This window comes from Portunus trituberculatus, chromosome 47 (genome assembly GCF_017591435.1).
Source record: "Portunus trituberculatus isolate SZX2019 chromosome 47, ASM1759143v1, whole genome shotgun sequence".
In the NCBI taxonomy this organism is placed as follows: Eukaryota; Metazoa; Arthropoda; class Malacostraca; order Decapoda; family Portunidae; genus Portunus; species Portunus trituberculatus.
In genome coordinates, this window is record NC_059301.1 from 34053486 (window position 1) to 34071959 (window position 18474).

An 18474-nucleotide genomic window follows, 5' to 3' on the forward strand; every position below is an offset into this window, starting at 1 on the left:
GAAATAAAGCTAGATTGGTTTGTTGTAAAACACTACAAAGTATGGAGAAATGATAGAAAAAATAAAGGAGGTGGTGGTATAATGGTTCTTACTAAGGAAGATCTGATAGTGAAGGAGGTGAACTATAGTAAGAGAAATGAGGAAGTGATAAGTATGCTTATAACAGATGGTAAGAGGGACATTAATATTATAACAGTATACATACCACCCAGAACCAGTGCTTGGGAATATGAACAGTATCAAATGGTGATGAGAAATACTCTAGACAGAATGAAGCAAAAACTCATCAGAAAGGATAGTGATGATAGATGGGGACTTTAAGTGTAAAGAAATAGTGTGGGAGAACTACGAAGTGGTTAACGGTGGTGAGTGGGCAGAGGAATTGTTAAATGTAGCAACAAATAACTTGATGACACAGTGGGTGAGATCACCAACAAGGTGCAGGGGACAAGATGTTGCAGCAAGGTTGGATTTGGTATTTACCAGGGGCATCTCTCTAAAAGAGGAAATTGAACATGAATGTCCCTTGGGGAAAAGCGATCATGATGTCCTAAGCTTTGAGCTGGATACAGAATTAAGTACGAATAAGATTGTGGAACGCAGGGAGGAAAAATAAAATTATATTAGGGCAAATTATAACCATATAAGGGAGTTCTTTAATGAAATTGACTGGTCCGTGGTATACCAGGAAAGGGATATGCAATTGAAATACGATAAATTTATGGATTTATATAACTCTGCTGTGAAAAAGTTTGTGCCATATCACAGAAAGAGGACTTTAAATAATAAACAGTGGTTTAATAGAAATTGTGAAGAAGCAAAAAAGAACAAAGAAAAGGCATGGAAGAAACTTAAGAAAAACAGTGATGTATTATCAAGAGAAGTTTGCAAAACAGCAAGGAATAGATATGTTGAAGCAAGGAGAACAGCACAAAAGGAATATGAACAGAGGGTGGTGGAAAACTGTGATAGTGACCCTAAAATGTTTTACAAATTCATAAATGGAAAACTAAATATAAGGAAGGTAATAGAAAAGGTAAAAAATGGGGAAGAAGTATATGAGGATGCTAGAGATATTGCTGAAATTTTGAACAACAACTTTTGCAAAGTGTTTACAAAGGAGGAGCATTTTATAGGAGAAAGGCCTACGGAAATAAAGCAAATGTAGGACATCATAGTTACTAAGGAAGATGTAAGGAAAATTATAAGCAATTTGGATATTAATAAATCAATGGGGCCTGATGGCATATCTGGGAGGTTGCTAAAAGAATGTAAGGATCAATTGTTGAACCCCGTATTTGATATTGTGGAAACCTCCATACGAACAGGAATAGTCCCGAAAGAGTGGAAAAGAGCTGACATTGTGCCTATATATAAGAATGGTAGTAGAATGGAACCGCTAAATTATAGACCAGTATCGTTGACTAGTATATTGTGCAAGGTATGTGAAGAAGTAATTAAAGCTAAGTGGAGTGAGTATCTAGAAAGTGAAAACATTCTGAGTGAAAGACAGTTTGGTTTCAGAAAAGGAAGATCGTGCATATCCAATTTATTATGTTTTTATTCAAGAGTGACTGACATACTACAACATAGAGAGGGATGGGTGGATGCTATCTACCTGGACTTGAGAAAGGCCTTTGATAAAGTACCACACAATAGACTGATGTGGAAACTAAAGAAGATTGGAGGAGTAAATGATAAACTAGCAAAATGGATGGAAAATTACTTAGTGGGAAGAGAAATGAGAACAGTGGTGAGAGGAAGGAAGTCCGAGTGGAAGAAGGTAACCAGTGGAGTTCCACAAGGGTCAGTGCTTGGTCCCATCATGTTTTTGATTTATGTTAATGATATGCCAGTAGGAATTGACAGTTACATGAACATGTTTGCGGACGATACTAAAATTATGAGGAGAGTAAAGAATGTGGAAGATTGTAACAAGTTACAGGAAGATCTTGATAAAATATATGAGTGGAGTAAAGAGTGGCAGATGGAATTTAATATAGACAAGACCCATGTTATGAAAATGGGAAGAAGTAGATACAGACCAAACAGGGATTACAGGCTGGGTGATGAGAAAATTAAAGAGACCAATGAGGAGAAAGACTTAGGAGTAACCATGCAAAACACTTTGTCACTGGAGAAACACATTAACAAGATTTTTTGGAAAACATATAACATGCTTCAAAATATTGGCCTTGCATTCCACTACCTAGATGAAGGAATGATGAAGAAGATATTATGTACCTTAATAAGACCCCAGTTAGAATATGCAGCTTGTGTCTGGTCACTGCATATGAAGAAAAATGTGAAGAAGGTGGAAAGGGTACAGAGGCTGGCAACAAGGATGGTACCAGGACTCAGGGAGTTAGACTATCAGGAAAGACTGAGGAAACTGGGGCTGACCACATTAGAAGAGAGAACAAGAGGAGACATGATAACTATGTATAAATTGGTGAACAAGATTGACATATTGGACAGAGAGTTGATAAAGATGACCACAAGTAATCATCTCCGGGGACATGGAAAAAAATTAATAAAAGACATCTGTCTAAATGACGTGAGAAAATACAGTTTCCCACATCGTAGTATTGATAAGTGGAATAAACTGAGCAGTGATGTCGCTGATGCGGTGTGTGTCAATCAGATGAAAGAGAGATATGACAGGAGTGGACAAGGAGACAGGACACAGAGAGCTCAGCTCGGGCCCTGTAATACACAAATAGGTAAATATGCATATATTTACATCTACTTATGAAGATGATTTTAACCCCTTCAATACGGTGACGCCTATGTGGGCGTCATGAAGCCCCAGTAGCAAATATGGTGACGCCTACGTAGACATCATATTTTTTTTCTGAGCTTTCTTCAGTTCAGTTGTCCCGTATAGTGTGTTGGATACCAACTACACACGCCGTATGCTGTCCTTGAAATCCTAGTGCTCCTCCCACCATCCTTGTCTCCACCAATCACTAAAGATAAGCTACATGCATCCCGCCTTGTGTCTAAAATTACCCAATGGCATAGACTGTTTCCATCTCTCTCTCTCTCTCTCTCTCTCTCCATTCCTCCTCCCATCTCCTCTCGAAGATAAGTTACATGCGTCCCGCCTTGTAACATTCGTGAAAACACACACACACACACACACGAATAGTTTAGACGTGGAAGTGGTCAACGCAAGGAATATTCATGATTTTAAGAAAAAGCTGGACATTAGTAGATATGGAGACGGGACAGTACGAGCATAGCTCCTTTCCCGTATGTTACAATTAGGTAAATTAGGTAAATACACACACACACACACACACACACACACACACACACACACACACACACACACACACACACACACACACACACACACACTCACACACACACACACAAATACAAAACAACAAATTTTCTAATCTCTCTCTCTCTCCTCCTTCGTTTCCTCTCCTTCTTTCCCTCCCCTCTTCCTCTCGAAAGATAAGCTACATGCGTCCCGCTTGTGTCTAAAATATTAGCAAATGTCACACTCTCTCTCTCTCTCTTTTTCTCCGAAGAGAGAAGTGTCGACTTTCCTCTTCGAAGGCGATATAGTGACTAAAAAATAGCAGCATAATACACAAAGACGATAAGTATGACAAGCTTGCACGAGTTTCCCACGCTTGGGCGCGTGGCACTACCACCCGTATATCATAGAGGCGGGCTTTTTTAACATCCGGCACGAAGGGGTTAAGTTGAGATTATAGCATCATTCCAATTAGCAAGAAAATAAATTTTATTATAAAAGTTTTGGTTAGAAACCATAGATCTTAATTTGGCTAAAAATTGACGCTAGAGGAAAACGGTGTGTTCCGTCTGGCTCAAGATGACGGAAAGAATTGACAGAACAGTAAAAAAACAACGGAAATCGTTGAAGACGACGGAAAAAGTGTTATTGTGATGCCACCTAAGTGCTGTGCTGCCTAGCAGGATCAAAGGATCGCTCATGCAGTAGGTTTGAATATGCTTGGGGGCAGCTCCGGATAATAGCGAATTCCGGACAGTGGCAATCCGGATACGCGAGCGATTACTGTACTAATGAAATACCGCAGTATTTCATTAGTAATTCATTATCACTAAGTGCCATAGAGTTGAGGTTATCCTCATGGCATGAGCGTATATGAATACTATGATATGATATCCATTATAGCAGGCAATAGAGGAGTGGAAACAAATTTAATATTGTGGTGAAAGACAACAAGCAGGCTAAATAGATCACAAGAAGAAGAAGCGGCCGAGTCGCCATGATTCTCCGCTTCGTCTGTAGCTGATCTCATCTCTGCTTTATTTTTTGGTATTCCATGTAAGATTGAACTTTATGCATTACAAAACAACCCTTTCTTGGGGGCAGCTTTGTAAAATGCTAATAGAAATGTTGTTTTGTAAACATAAATGCATATATAAGACAGTAACACCACCTCAAGAGGTGGTGTTCCCAGCAACTTCAGAGCAACCTGATAGCAACTTTGTCACCATCCCTCCCAGCGTTCATGGAAGCTATTTCGTAGCAGGAAGTTGCTCTGATGTTGTTAAGGAATCTTGCATCCAGCTCCAGGAGTGCTAGAGACAGAGGTGGGGAGCCAACCAATCACAGCCAAGCTGCCACGTTCGGTCCTTCACCTGGCAAATTCAAACCCAAAAGATTCGCTACAACGGATGTGGTTGTACGTTATGCGGACTTTTTGGTCTATATAGTATGTTAAACTGGAAATTCGTTAGACGAACGTTCGTTAAGCAGAGTATTACTGTATAGATGTTCCTCCAGCTCTCCTCATTTCCTGGCACCCGTTTCGCAGCTCTTTCACTCAGCTGACTGGATATGGGACTGAAAATATGATAACCAAAACTAACCTAACCATAACTTAACCTAGCTAGCATACGTAACCACACTATTGGTCACAAGGTTCTGCGGAAGACACATCAGCAGTGCAATGTCGCCTCAACTAGGTTATGTCATGTTAGGTTAAAGTTAGGATTAGGTTAGTTTGGTTATCATATTTTCATTCCCGCATCTCAGTAAAAGAGCTGCGAAGGGGTGAGCCGTGAAATGAAAACAGCTAGAGGGACCTGTATATTAGGTCAGTGCCATATTTTCATATATGTAGAGTCTTTCATTGCTTCTCATAAATTGTTTATAACATTGATAAAATTTTTCAAAAATTTACCACCTTTGGTGAAGAGTGAGTGACACCCACCTGTGATGGACTGCTGGACACTGAGGAACGATGTTACCTGTGCTCGTTTATGTGAGTGTATTGTCACATGGAAAAGGAAAGACCCCAAGATAGACTTATTTGGTATAGCAACGAGACATCATTTTGTAAAGACATAACAGCATCACAAACATTTGATTTCTTTGATGGAACAGCAAGATACAGTTTGAGATCATCAGCAAACAAAACTGATTTGCAATTAAGATCAGCAGTGACATGGTTAATATAGATCAGAAACAATAGGGGACCAAGGACTGAACCCTGAAGAACACCACTAGGAATATCAAATACATGACTAGAGGAATGATTAACAACAACTTTCATTTTCCGACTAGTAAGAAAATTACATATCCAGCCAAGCAGTGGATTTCTGATACCAATTTGAAATAATTTTGATAATAAGACATGGTGGTTTACAACATCAAAGGCCTTACTGTAATAAAAAAGTAGAACATCCACATCCGAGACTTGGTCCAAATGAAAACTAACATAATCATGGGTAAGGAGAAGTTGTTGCATCACCTTGTTGTTAGTGTCGCGAAGATCTGTAGAGCCCTGTGGTAGTCCAGTGTGGGTCATCACAGGCGAGGTAGCTCGCCGATCTTCCACAATAAGGCACAGCTAAGGCGAAGGCCAGCAAGTTGCCAGGAGGGGTGGAAGCCTTAAGCCGCCAGGAGGGTGGGTAGGTCGAGTGTTGAGTGCCCAGGACGGAGAGCCGCCGCCTTCTTCTTGGGAGTTTGTTGGGGCCGTGCAGGCTGTGTGTCACAGCCTCTAGTGTCCCAAAGGTCTGGAATGCTGCGGTGGTGAGGTGTTCAGGCTATGTGCGGTAGAGTTGATTTGTTTTCTGTAGGTTGGGGTTGGAGCGGAAGCCTAACCTTCTTGAAGGCTGAGATGCCTTGTTTACGTGGCTTGATCTTGATGTTACAGGTGGTTCTGGTCAGGGTTGCCAAGTTTTGTGAGGCATGTATTACCAAATTCGACACCAATTATTACCAGATTCGTTATTTCATTACCATTTTTTTTAATGGTTACGAATTGTAAATCCTACGTACATACAAGTTACACGAATAATGCTAGTTACAATTAACAAGTACTATTGAACATGAGCAGAAATATAATATATATATATATATATATATATATATATATATATATATATATATATATATATATATATATATATATATATATATATATATATATATATATATATATATATATATATATATATATATATATATATATATATATATATATATATATCAGTGCTGCCAGCGGTTGGGAAAAAATCTTTCAAGATAGGTCGTAGAAATCTTTCAAGATCGGTATTTTTTTTTTTTTCAAGGTTGACCATAATGTATTATTATCTACTAAATCTTCATATTTATATTGAAATAACATAATATGTTAACAGTACAACTGACTGGTTTTTTATCAGTCTCATTAGCTACAGAGACTCAAATTGCTTATCACTAATCCTCGAATGGCACACTCAGCTTCACTGTGTTCTCGTGGGACAAATAATAAGGGTCTAAGTGAATAATACACCATGACATAGGGTGGAAATATATCAATAACGAATAACAAACTCTTTAAGTTTCAATTCACTAGATACACTCACCAGCGAAGCAAAACAAAGGCACCAGCTGAAGGACTAGTCTGTCAATGCGTGTCTGCCACTGTGGCCTGTGGGACGTGTATTGTACGCGTCAGCTGGACATCAGCTGATCCTCTCTCTCTCTCTCTCTCTCTCTCTCTCTCTCTCTCATTTTATGCGACTTTTATGTAGTCACTGTAGATTTTTCAAGATTTTAGGAATTTTAACTTTTTTTTCAAGCTTTCAAGGATAGGGTAAATATTTCAAGATCTTGAAAAATTTTCAAGCGCTGGTAGCACTGAATATATATATATATATATATATATATATATATATATATATATATATATATATATATATATATATATATATATATATATATATATATATATATATATATATATATATATATATATATATATATATATATATATATATATATATATATATATATATATATATATATATATATATATATATATATATATATATATATATATATATATATATATATATGAATAGATATAGATAGGTCACCAACGTTAGATCTCCAAAGGGTAAATAAAAAATACCATACAATGGCAGGATGAAGACTAAAGGCGGCGTCACACTAGCACTTTTCCGTCTTCTTTTTCTGTCAATTTTCTGACGACTGTCAACTTTTGCAGACGGTGGCCGTCACACACAAGCTTGCTTCCGCCTTTGCCACGCTTGTCGATTGTAAACTAACATGGCTCCTCATTCACCCCAGCAAGCCGCGGCTTTTTTGCACCTTATAATGTAATCAGCTGTTCTGTGATCCCAAAGGCAACGGTGAGCTCTAATGCTCTCTATGAGAAATTCGTCAGTGTGTTTTGTCCACTGCTCATCTTGGCCAGCTACTTGGAAATATTCAAAAGCGTCGCACATTTACACTCCCCTGGAAATGTACAAAAACTGAGGAACTTTTCATTGCTAGGCTAGAAGAAGAAAAAAAAAAAAAGTATACAAATGTATATTCATCAACTTATTTAAATTTCTTCCGTCATGATAATAGCATTCTTCCGTTTAACAAAAAAATATCTTTTTAATAAAATTGATTAGAAACCATAGTTCTTATTTTGACTATAAAATGGCGCTATAGACGAAAACGATGCGTTCCGTCTGACTCAAGACGACGGAAAGAGTTGACAGAAGAGTAAAAAAGACGACGGAAATCGCCTGAGACGACGGAAAAAGTGCTAGTGTGACGCCGCCTTAACTCGAAGTGTAATTCGGCGGCGCCAGCAACCGTGTTACTGATCCCTGTACGAGCCAGCCGGTCCCGTACTAGAACTGAACGTGTCGTTTTTTTTTTTTTTTTTTTTTTGCCATTACCCTGGCATGGGTATTAGGCCATTTTGCTATTTTTTTCATTTTTCTAATTTATTTTAGTTTTGTTATTTATATATACAACTTTTATTTACTTAATGTAGTTTATATATATATATATATATATATATATATATATATATATATATATATATATATTTTTTTTTTTTTTTTTAAACAAAAAATAACATTATACATTCACACATTGTTCCATACACGCTTCATTCACACAGGGGTCCTACTCCTAACTCAAAACTATTGTCCTTTGTCAGGGCATTGGGAAGGGAGAGATAAATCACAAGCACACAGGGTGGCTACGTAGCATATATATATATATATATATATATATATATATATATATATATATATATATATATATATATATATTTTTTTTTTTTTTTTTTTTTTAAACAAAAATAACATTATACATTCACACATTGTTCCATACACGCTTCATTCACACAGGGGTCCTACTCCTAACTCAAAACTATTGTCCTTTGTCAGGGCATTGGGAAGGGAGAGATAAATCACAAGCACACAGGGTGGCTACGTAGCATCACTACGTATTGCTTATATACACGAAAGGGAAAACATTCACATCAGATCATGCAAAACTGTAATCACATACACTTTCATACTTTTGTTTACATATATATTTTACAAATATTTACAAAGTGGAAAATAGATAGTATTAATATATACATATAAATCACAACTTTCTGATCAAATTGGCCTCAGTCAGGTAAATCATCAGTATATCGACCACATCCGGGTGTTCATCACCCAGGAGGGTGGTCTGCTTTAGCGGGAGGCCGCGACCCCGGCAATACACCGCCAAGGGCCGCCTCTCCTCACGATAACGCACACAGTGAAGCAGGATGTGCTCGACAGAAAGAGTGACATTATAGGTGGAACACTGTGGTGGGAAGGCGTTTGCTATGTACGGGAGCATGTGGGGTGGGGAGGGTGCAGCACATCCTGAGGCGTGCGAGCAAGATGTATTAGATTAAGAGGTGAACGCACTTCAGTCTTGAAATCATTGATGTAGCGCGGGAGGCTTTTAAAACCCAGAAACCCAGAATCGTGACGTCAGCATGTCAACCAACTAGGACAGATTTTAATTGTGGAATATAGGTGCTCCGCATATTTCTTTTATTTGAGTGGTTATCTTTTAGCATCTTGGTTACTAAGTTTAGTAGATATAATGCCATTAACTGCATTTTACGTTTCTTAGTGATTTGTAAGAAAATATGGGGATATGCCACCATCTCTACCATATGTTTTAATTTAAACTACCACCACATACTTACAATATTTGCCCCTCCAACTTAGTATTAGCTTCACCAGCATCTACTATGATCGTTTCACAAGCATAGCACATACCACTTACTTTACTAGAAACACTATCATACCACATTCTTCACTAGAACCAAGATGTATTAGACTAGAACCACCACCACTTACTTTAGTAGAACCTAGTATTACCACCACCACCACTTATTTACTACAAACACCACCACCACCACTTACAAAATACACAGTTTCTTACCTTTAAATGCTGGTGGATGGCCGATTCCCTGGCATCTGTGTCCTCGTGATGGCAGATTCTGATCAGGAATTGCATCCTGTTTTAAATTTCTCACAGTTCGTGGAACCGGCAAATTTAAAAGCTCGTACTTCAGATTTCGTTCAATCTGGGCTGAACTAAAATGTCGTTCACAAACCACAGCATACTTAATATTAATATGGTCTGAACGGAAACACTTATGGATCCACTGTCTAGCAAGGTTATCATTAGATGGGAATTTATGGTATCTTAGGTTGCTGTCCTTACCAGGTGTACATCCAAATACAGCGCACACTCTTGCTTTACCCATTTAACTATTAATATCGTAATACAAAGCCCGTGAAAAGTACACAATTGCTGATAAAATCTGCCACACGTGAACACACCACCACAACACTAGACGTAAACAATACACATGGTGACGTCAGCGGTTCCAATAATGCTGAAGTGCGTTCACCTCTTAGTCCAATACATCTTGCGTGCGAGGACCACCTCCTCCCACCTTGTGGGGTGATTGGAGGAGGCCCACTCGCCCAGGATGGGTTTGGTGGTGTGGAGGTGGAGGTTGTCCCAGTGACTCTGCCACAGGAGTTTTGATAATGATTTAACAACTGAGAGACATGACTGCAGATCCCGACGGAGGTTCCACGCTCCCTCGAGCTCTGCAGCAGACTGAGCTAGCTTGTCAGCCTGTTCATTCCCGCATATACTGGAATGTCCAGGCACCCAAACCAGTGAGAAGGATTTATGACATGAATTCAGCTTATTAATGATGTTGCCCTGGATTTCATTTGTATCTGTGCGGCCGGACTCTATTGCCTGAAGGGCTGACATAGAGACATAGAGTCCGAAAAAATGACAATTGAATTATGAAGTGAATTTAAAGAATAATCTATGGCTTTGTCAATAGCAAAAATTTCAGCAGAAAACATCGATGTATGGATAGGCAGCCGGAACCTGAGGGCACATTCACACGACCACACACTTGCACCCACACATTCACCTGTCTTGGAGCCGTCTGTGTAAAGATGTAGGGATGGAGGGAGGCCAGCGACGAGTGCCCGGAAGTGTTGGTGGAGCTCCGCCTCGGCAAAAACAGCCTTCTTCCCCGGAAGCCAGCTCTTGATGAAGGTGGTTGTTGATTGCCTCCATGGGGGAAGAGTAGGTAGCACCAGGTGGTCTGTGTCGTCCAGTCGGATGCCGGTGAGCTGGCAGAGGGCGTTCAGATGCGTCGCGACTGGACGACAAGCTGCAGTGTGGAGGTGGTGGTGCTGCCATATAATTTTGGTTGCTGTTGTGCCGAAGGGAGCCTTCCGGGCTGTTTTTATCCCAATGAATAAAAGCAAGAAATTGCGATGAATGTCCAAGGGTGGTATATTGGCCTCAACCTCAATCCGCGCCACACGAATGCAGCGCAGGGCTCCAAGACATTCGCACACATTCATTCTGTAGAACATCCAGCCTCCTCAGTGTTGGTTCCGATGCAGACCCATACACCGGTGAGCCATAGTCTAAATGAGAATGAATTAAGGACTTGTACACCATTAATAAAGATTTTCTGTCTGCTCCCGATGAAGAAGTACCAGAAAGGTATTTGAGGACATTGATTTTTTACGACAATGAATGAGCAATTAATTAACATGAGTCTTCCAATTGAGTCTGCTATCAAAATGCAGACCCAAGAACTTGACTGAATTTTGAAATGGTATTGGTTGGCCTTGAAGAGTTAATTGCAAATCAGGTATGTTACGTGTAGTGAAAACAACACTGATACACTTTGCAACAGAAAACTTAAATCCCCACAGTGAGGCCCAATGCTGGACGGAATCAAGAGCATCCTGAATCCGCCCCACCAAGAATTGTGCGTTAGGCGAGGAGTGCCATAACGCACAATCGTCAGCATACAGTAAGTATCTAAGATTCCTGTGAATGGGAGTCGTTGACAGAATATCATTAATCATTAAACAAAATAAAATGGGACTAAGAACACTACCCTGCGGCATCCCGTTCTCCTGGACGAAAATGTCCAAGATTATGTTACCAGGAAGCTTGACAGAGAATGTTCTGTCCTGAAGAAAATTATAAACAAAAATGGGCAAGTTACCTCTGAAGCCATGAGCATCGAGTTTCATGAGGATACTGTGTCGCCATGTCATGTCGAAGGCTTTGTGGATGTCTAAAAACAACCCTATCATGAATTCTTTTTTGGCAAATGCCTCTGAAATGCAATGCTCCAGGTGTGTTAGGTGATCCACCGTGCTTCGGTATTTCCGAAAGCCCGACTGCTGATCACCTAACAAACCCTTTGCTTCTAAAACAAAAAGTAACCTTCGCTTTACCGTACGTTCCATGACTTTACATAGACAGCTCGTGAGCGAAATAGGACAAAACGCACTGGGGTCCGTAAGGCATCCAGTCTTTTTAGGAATTGGAATGGTGTGGGCGAAACGCCAAGACTAGGGGAAGGTGTCAGAGGTCCAGATTTTATTATAAAGTGTTAATAATTTTGAAAGGGAATAGTGGTCAAGATTTTGTAACAGTATATGAAATGTTTTGTTAAATTTAATTTATTAGACTTGTCAGTCTTCTCACTCTTGCTGGGAGTACGAGAAATAGCAGACATATGGAGCAGATGAAGTGATAGGGGTAGAAGTTTTAGTAGAAGTAGAAGTAGTCTTAGCAGATGATGAGGCAGAGGTTGAAGGGGAATCAGTGGTGGTAGATGGAGCAGGCAGCAGGTCACTGAGGTCAGTCTGGATGGCAACAGTACACATCTTGGGTGGAGCCCTTACTGTTAAAGCATAGGAGACGTTTGAAGCGGGCGCTGCCTGCGTCTGCTTCACTCACATCCTTGCTTCATAGTAAGAGATCCATTCAGTAGCCTTAACCGTGCAGACCTCTTTCTCCACTTTCCACGCCGGACAATCGCATGAAAAAGTGGAGTGAGCACCCTCACAGTTACGGCACTTCTCTACCGACGATGTGCACTGGTCCACTGAGTGGCCTTCTCCTGCGCATCTACCACAGTAAGTATGAGAAGACTGACAAGCGTTGCCATGGTGATCATAAAGCTGGCACTTGAATCAACGAAGAGGATTTGGGATGTAGGGACGAATGGGAACCGACTCGTAACCTACATGAACCCTCTCTGGCAACTTAGCAACACTGAAGGTGAGAATGACTGAAGCTGTGCTCCTTCTGGTACCGTCAACCATTTAAGTAATTTTTTGAACATCAATAACATCCTGGTCAGTCATGCAATTGACGATCTCGGTCGGTTCCATATCCCCAAAATTGCGGTGGGAAGCAACTCCCCGACACGAGTTCATGGACACTGGAATCGAAGCCTCGACCTCGATGTCATGAATGAACCGGAGCTTCAACAGTGATTTGACCTGATTTACGTTAAGTGTCTGAACAAGTAAATCACCACTGGCAAGTTTCTTCACATTTATGACATTACCAATACTGCAATCAATAACTTTCTTTATAATAAAAGAATTAACAGTACACAGGCGGGTGTTTGTCTTTGAGTGGAGAGTCACATATGTAGCTTTAGATAGGTCAATAACCAGTCTGGCAGTCGGGGGTCGTCTATCAGTGTCTTCCCTCGCCCTTACGGGGCGAGGGCAGAAGGGTACGTCAGGCATGACAGGAGGAGGGGAGCGGGACACAAGTGGGAGGAGGTCAGGGAGAAGTTACCTAACGTCAGATTGTCCTGCCAAACCACTCTAGGGGGAACCGGACAGTGTTAATTCACCCCAAAGCACACTCACTGAGGCAGATCCTCTGTAGGTGTGAGAGGGAAGACAATCTGACAACCTGGCAACAGACACCTTCTGTTGCTGCTAAAGAGAGGAAAGTGAAAAGGCAAAGCTAAAAACACGGGACAAGGGGATTCCTAATTTTATTTAACTAATCCTAGGCCTGAGAGGTGTACAAAAAATCCACACAGAGGTGGCTGAAGGACAGAGCGCAGGACACGTGTTCGTAGCATGGTGTCTATGCCGAGTCTGTGTCAAGCGTCTACTACCCACCCCTCTACGAAAACTTTACATGTGTAGTACGGAAGGAACCTATATAAATATATATATATATATATATATATATATATATATATATATATATATATATATATATATATATATATATATATATATATATATATATATATATATATAGATTTGATTTGATAAGTTTATTGTTGAAAAAAAAGTACAACAAAGGAGATGGGAGGAGCCTGCCACCCATCCCCAAACAAATGTTCATAGAAAACTAATGTATTGCAGTACAAAAATAAATAACCTTAAGTATATTTACATTATTTACAAAGGTGGAGCAAAAAGTGGGAAATCCTTGAGGATGGCAGGGATGATGTCATTGTTGAAGAACCAGCTTATCATTGGTGGCAGGTCCCAGTTCCCCTGTGGGCGGAAATGCACCAGCAAGGGACACTCCATGACATAGTGGGCAAGTGTGTGCCCTGCAGGACTGTGACACAGCTTACAGGGCACAGCAGCAGCCCCACTGACCTCCCAATAGTACCTGTAACCCAGCCTGAGACGCATAGCAACAAGGTCATGGGCGGCACTCTTCCTGCCATAGGTGACACTGCTGGTGTGGGAGACATGTACATAATGGACTGAACTGGGACTGCCTTTCCCATAACAAGTGTCAAGGTTATGAGCAATGGTGCTGCAAACATGACGTTTAAGCTGACCCTTGATGTTATTATAAGTGTGTTCAACAGGACAGTCAGCAATGTCCTCAGTAAGGGAGTGACGGGCAAGAACATCAGCTTTTTCATTATGGGAAATGCCAACATGAGAAGGCACCCAGGTGAAACATACTCTGAGATTATCTCTCCAAGAGATCAATGACACCAAGACACTTGTTGATGAGATCACAATCAGCAGGGGAAGGAGACAACAATGAATATAAGGCACCCTGACTATCAACAAAAAAAGTAAACATCTTTCCCCAAAGGAAGGACAATTTGTAAACCTTCTAGCATGGCATATAGTTCTGCCCTTGTAGAGGACAGGTTGTCAGGAAGCCTCTTGGACACCTCAGTGTCAGTGTATTCAGAGGGAGAGGTGTAGTTGCGGATGAACAGGCCACATCCAGATTTGCTGCCATCCACTGAACCATCACAGTAAACATGTACAGCCTGCACCCTTGAGTAGTTAGACAATTTATGCATAAAAAGATCTTTAAGTTCATGTGGGAACCAGTTATATTTAGGAGCAGCAAGTTTTTCTATATCTACACTGACTTTGTGAGGTCTCCAAGAGGGGGAACCAGAGGTGGTAACAACATTGAGGTAGGAGTCAAGGACATCAAATTTGGTTAGTGATGTTAAAAGCTGTCTCAAGTAAGAGTTAGCAGGGGCCCTGGGGTTAGCATGAAGGTGGGCAAGGGAACGCAAGGGTTGGCTGGCACCATTACATGCCATCCGACACAGTGCACGGCAGGTGATTTCCTGTATTCGACAAACAATGGTGGGGAGGTCCAATTCTGCTCGGAGAACTTCAAGCTTTGCAGTCTTGGGGCAGCCTAAGATTACTCTCATGCTCTCATTCTGAATGTACTCAAGGGGTTTCAGCTGTGTTGGACTATACCGAAACAAGACTGGAGCAGCATAGTCTATTAAAGCCCTGATAACAGAAATGTAGAACATCCTAAGCACTGGGATACCCACACCATAGCCCCTGTGAGCTAGCACTCGTAGGGGAGCAAGCCGTAACAAACATTGATTGCGAACATAGGTAATACAGTGAGAATCCTTAGTAAAACCGAGTTGAGCTCCCAAGTATTTATAGCACTGCACACGACTGATTTTTATGGAATTTATGCTTGGTGGTCTGCAAACTCTGGGAGTTGCTTGAAATTTAGTTTTAGTTTCATTGATGACAAGGCCCATGTCAGTACACAGGGACTCAAGATGGCTTAAGGCCGAGGTAAGGGTCCGAGGAGCATTACACTGTAGCAAGATGTCGTCAGCATAGACAATTACCTCTGTGCCCTGGGGAAAAGGATATCTGGCAATTTTATCCATAAGTATATTGAAAAGCATGGGGCTGAGTACACCCCCTGCGGTGTACCCAAGTCAAAATTCCTTCAGCAGAGACTGCCCCCTGGAGCCACACCTTTGCCTTCCTGTCACACAAATAATCCCAAATCCACCCCAATAACTTTCCTTTAACACCCTTCAACATGAGTTCCTCAAGAATGACATCCCTGTTGGCCTTGTCAAAGGCACCCTTGAGATCAATAAAGGCACGACAGTTAACATTGGCATTACTGAGGCACTTAATAAAACAGTCACTGGTAGAGCGGCCCTTCATAAAACCATGCAAGTTTTGCGACAGAAGATCCCCCACTTTATAAAGTAACCGTCTTAATATGACTCTCTCCATCATCTTACAAAGACAACTAGTTAAAGAAATAGGCCTGAAAGAACCATCACCCTTTGGAATAGGAATGATAACAGCAGTTTTCCATGAGGAGGCAGACATCCTGAGGCATAAGACATGTTAAAAGATCTAATATAGGATTTTCTGGCAAAACTAGCAATGCATTAAGTATATCATATGTAAGGCCATCCTGACCAGGTGCTGTGGACTGGCCCTGCTTGACTGCACAAAGGAGTTCATCGTGAGTAATTGGTACACAAGTATCATCAAGTAAAGAAACATTGCACTGCAGGCTGGCCAGTCTGTGAGGTCTGTGGCGAGCAAGGGCATCTCTGTGGGAGGCAGGAGCCCAGCCAATGCCGAGGCACTGGTCCAAGTATTCAGTAAGTCCTGTGCTGTACTGGCAGGGTCAGGGACAGTGGCAGCTTTCCTACCTTTACCCGGATGCGGTTGACATGGGACCAGAGCGCAGTTAGTGTTCTGGTTGAACGAACCTTAGCTAAAAAGGCACCCCAATACTTCTGACGCATCTGATGACGAAGCTCAGTCAAGTGACGCGCCACAGCAACCATAGCCTCTCGAGCATCACTGTCCGAGGGGTCCTGTTGCCAGCGGGCCTGGTAAGCTGCTAAATTCTGCTGACAGGTGATGAGGACTGGGTCTCTAGCATAAGTAGGAGGGGGACTGGCAGGTGCCTGGGTAGGCATCCTACCACAAGTGACAAACTCTACAATTGTAGAAAGCAAACCCTGATACAAAGAGTCAGCATCAGTAAAGGTACCTTTGGCTACAGCATACCAATTCTTGACGCACAAAACAAGTTGGGGCAAGCGTGCTGTTGGGACTTTGAGCCGAGGCCGCTGTAAGTAAGGAGCAGTGTTAAGGAGAAAAGTGGTTTCCAGAGCAAAATGATCACTGAGGAGGCATGTGAGGAGATGAGTTTCAGCAGAAGGCAAAGGGAAATTGATAAAGGCTACATAATCTAGCCTGCCACCCTGAACATGTGTGGGAACACTATCACCAGTCAGCATAACATTGTCAGCAGAATCAAGAAAAGCTTTCCACCGCGCACCATTCACATTTGTCGTCTGGTAACTCCCAAGGTCCCTGTGCCGGGCATTAATATCCCCCATTATAATAGATTTTTCTTCCAGTACACATTCTGGGAGGTGAGCAACATGAAAGCCACCGGCATGTACATACAGATTAGCTATCAGGATGGCTTCACCCTGAGTATGTAAACACATAATAATGAATTCTATGCCATTACTTACACCTTTGTCCCTAAGCGTGACGGGAAGTCCCTGCTTAGCATAGACTGCCAGGCCTCTGCTACTGCCATCAGCACAGGAGAGAACATAAGACACATAACCCCGCAGTGCTGGCACCTCAGGACCAACCTCCTGCAGTGCAACAATATCAGGCTTATTGGATATAACATAAGAGTGGAAATCAGGGAAACGAGTGCGTAAACCATTAATGTTCCAAGTTAAGGTACGAAAGGGCTTACAGTCCATGTTGAGGGCGGGAGGCAGCAGTGATGGTGTCCAAGCGCTGCATCATGAGAGACACTTGTTGCCCCAGACCTTGCACCTGACTCACCACAGTATTAAAGGCATCCTGGTCCATAGTCCCAGGAGCAAGGGTGTTCTGGAGTGGGGTGGTGGAGCCAGCAGATGTTGCAGACACCACTGGGGCACAGTCCATAGCAGTTACCTTGTCAGCGGCCGATGTTTCCTTAGGAGTAGAGAGGAGACCTTTCCTGTCAGTACCCTCAGCAGAAGACGTGGCATGCTCAGGGGAATGGGAGGGCCCATGCTTGTCAGAGTCCTCAGCAGGCACTGATGCAGCTTCTTCAGGAGCAGGGGAGGCCTGAGGATGGTCATGCTTGGAGCCCTGGGGCACAGTACTGCAGGCAGAGGCACCCGCCTGTACAGAACACTGCTGTGCTTCCAGCTTGCCAAGACGAGCATCAATGCTGGCCACTTGTGTGGTAAGGTCTGCCACCATACTAAGCAGATCCTGAAGCAGGGCATGGGTGCTGGCATCAGGGGTCCTGTCGCATCCCCTGGCTTGGGTGTGGGAGTAGGAGGAACAGCAAGACTGGCAGCAGTGGTCCTGGAGGGAGGGCACAGAGCGGGGAAGTCTGAGGCAGTAGCAGCGCGACCCCAAGCATTCCCCACTGGGGGTGGTGCAGGCTTGAAGATGGTCCGCTGGTCACCAGCTGCTTCACCAACAGAGGGCTGCCCACGCGTGGCCCCAGGTGAACGTGGCTTGTAGGGGCAGTGACCAGACTGGGCATTATGG

At 42.1% G+C, this 18474-nt stretch overlaps 2 protein-coding genes across 5 annotated transcripts in view; both read right to left on the reverse strand.

Moving 5' to 3' along the window:
- Nucleotides 1–6989, reverse strand: part of LOC123498119 — a 26532-nt gene extending 19543 nt beyond the window's left edge. The window contains exons 1-2 of one of the 4 annotated variants that reach the window (XM_045245283.1): nt 6859–6986; nt 5760–6170 (exon numbers count right to left, since the gene is read on the reverse strand). In XM_045245283.1, coding sequence (XP_045101218.1) covers nt 5760–5816 — 57 coding nt within the window. In that variant the 5' untranslated portion in view covers nt 5817–6170; nt 6859–6986. Of the gene's footprint in view, nt 1–5759; nt 6171–6858 lie in introns of all 4 variants that reach the window. The other 3 variants (XM_045245282.1, XM_045245281.1, XM_045245284.1) reach the window with 3 other exon arrangements.
- LOC123498209 overlaps nt 1–18177 on the reverse strand; it is a 42885-nt gene extending 24708 nt beyond the window's left edge. Inside the window, exons 1-2 of the mRNA XM_045245374.1 lie at nt 17759–18177; nt 17240–17721 (exon numbers count right to left, since the gene is read on the reverse strand). Of these exons, the coding sequence (XP_045101309.1) occupies nt 17240–17721; nt 17759–18177 (901 nt within the window). The remainder of the gene's footprint in view (nt 1–17239; nt 17722–17758) is intronic.
- Nucleotides 18178–18474: the final 297 nt, after the last annotated feature.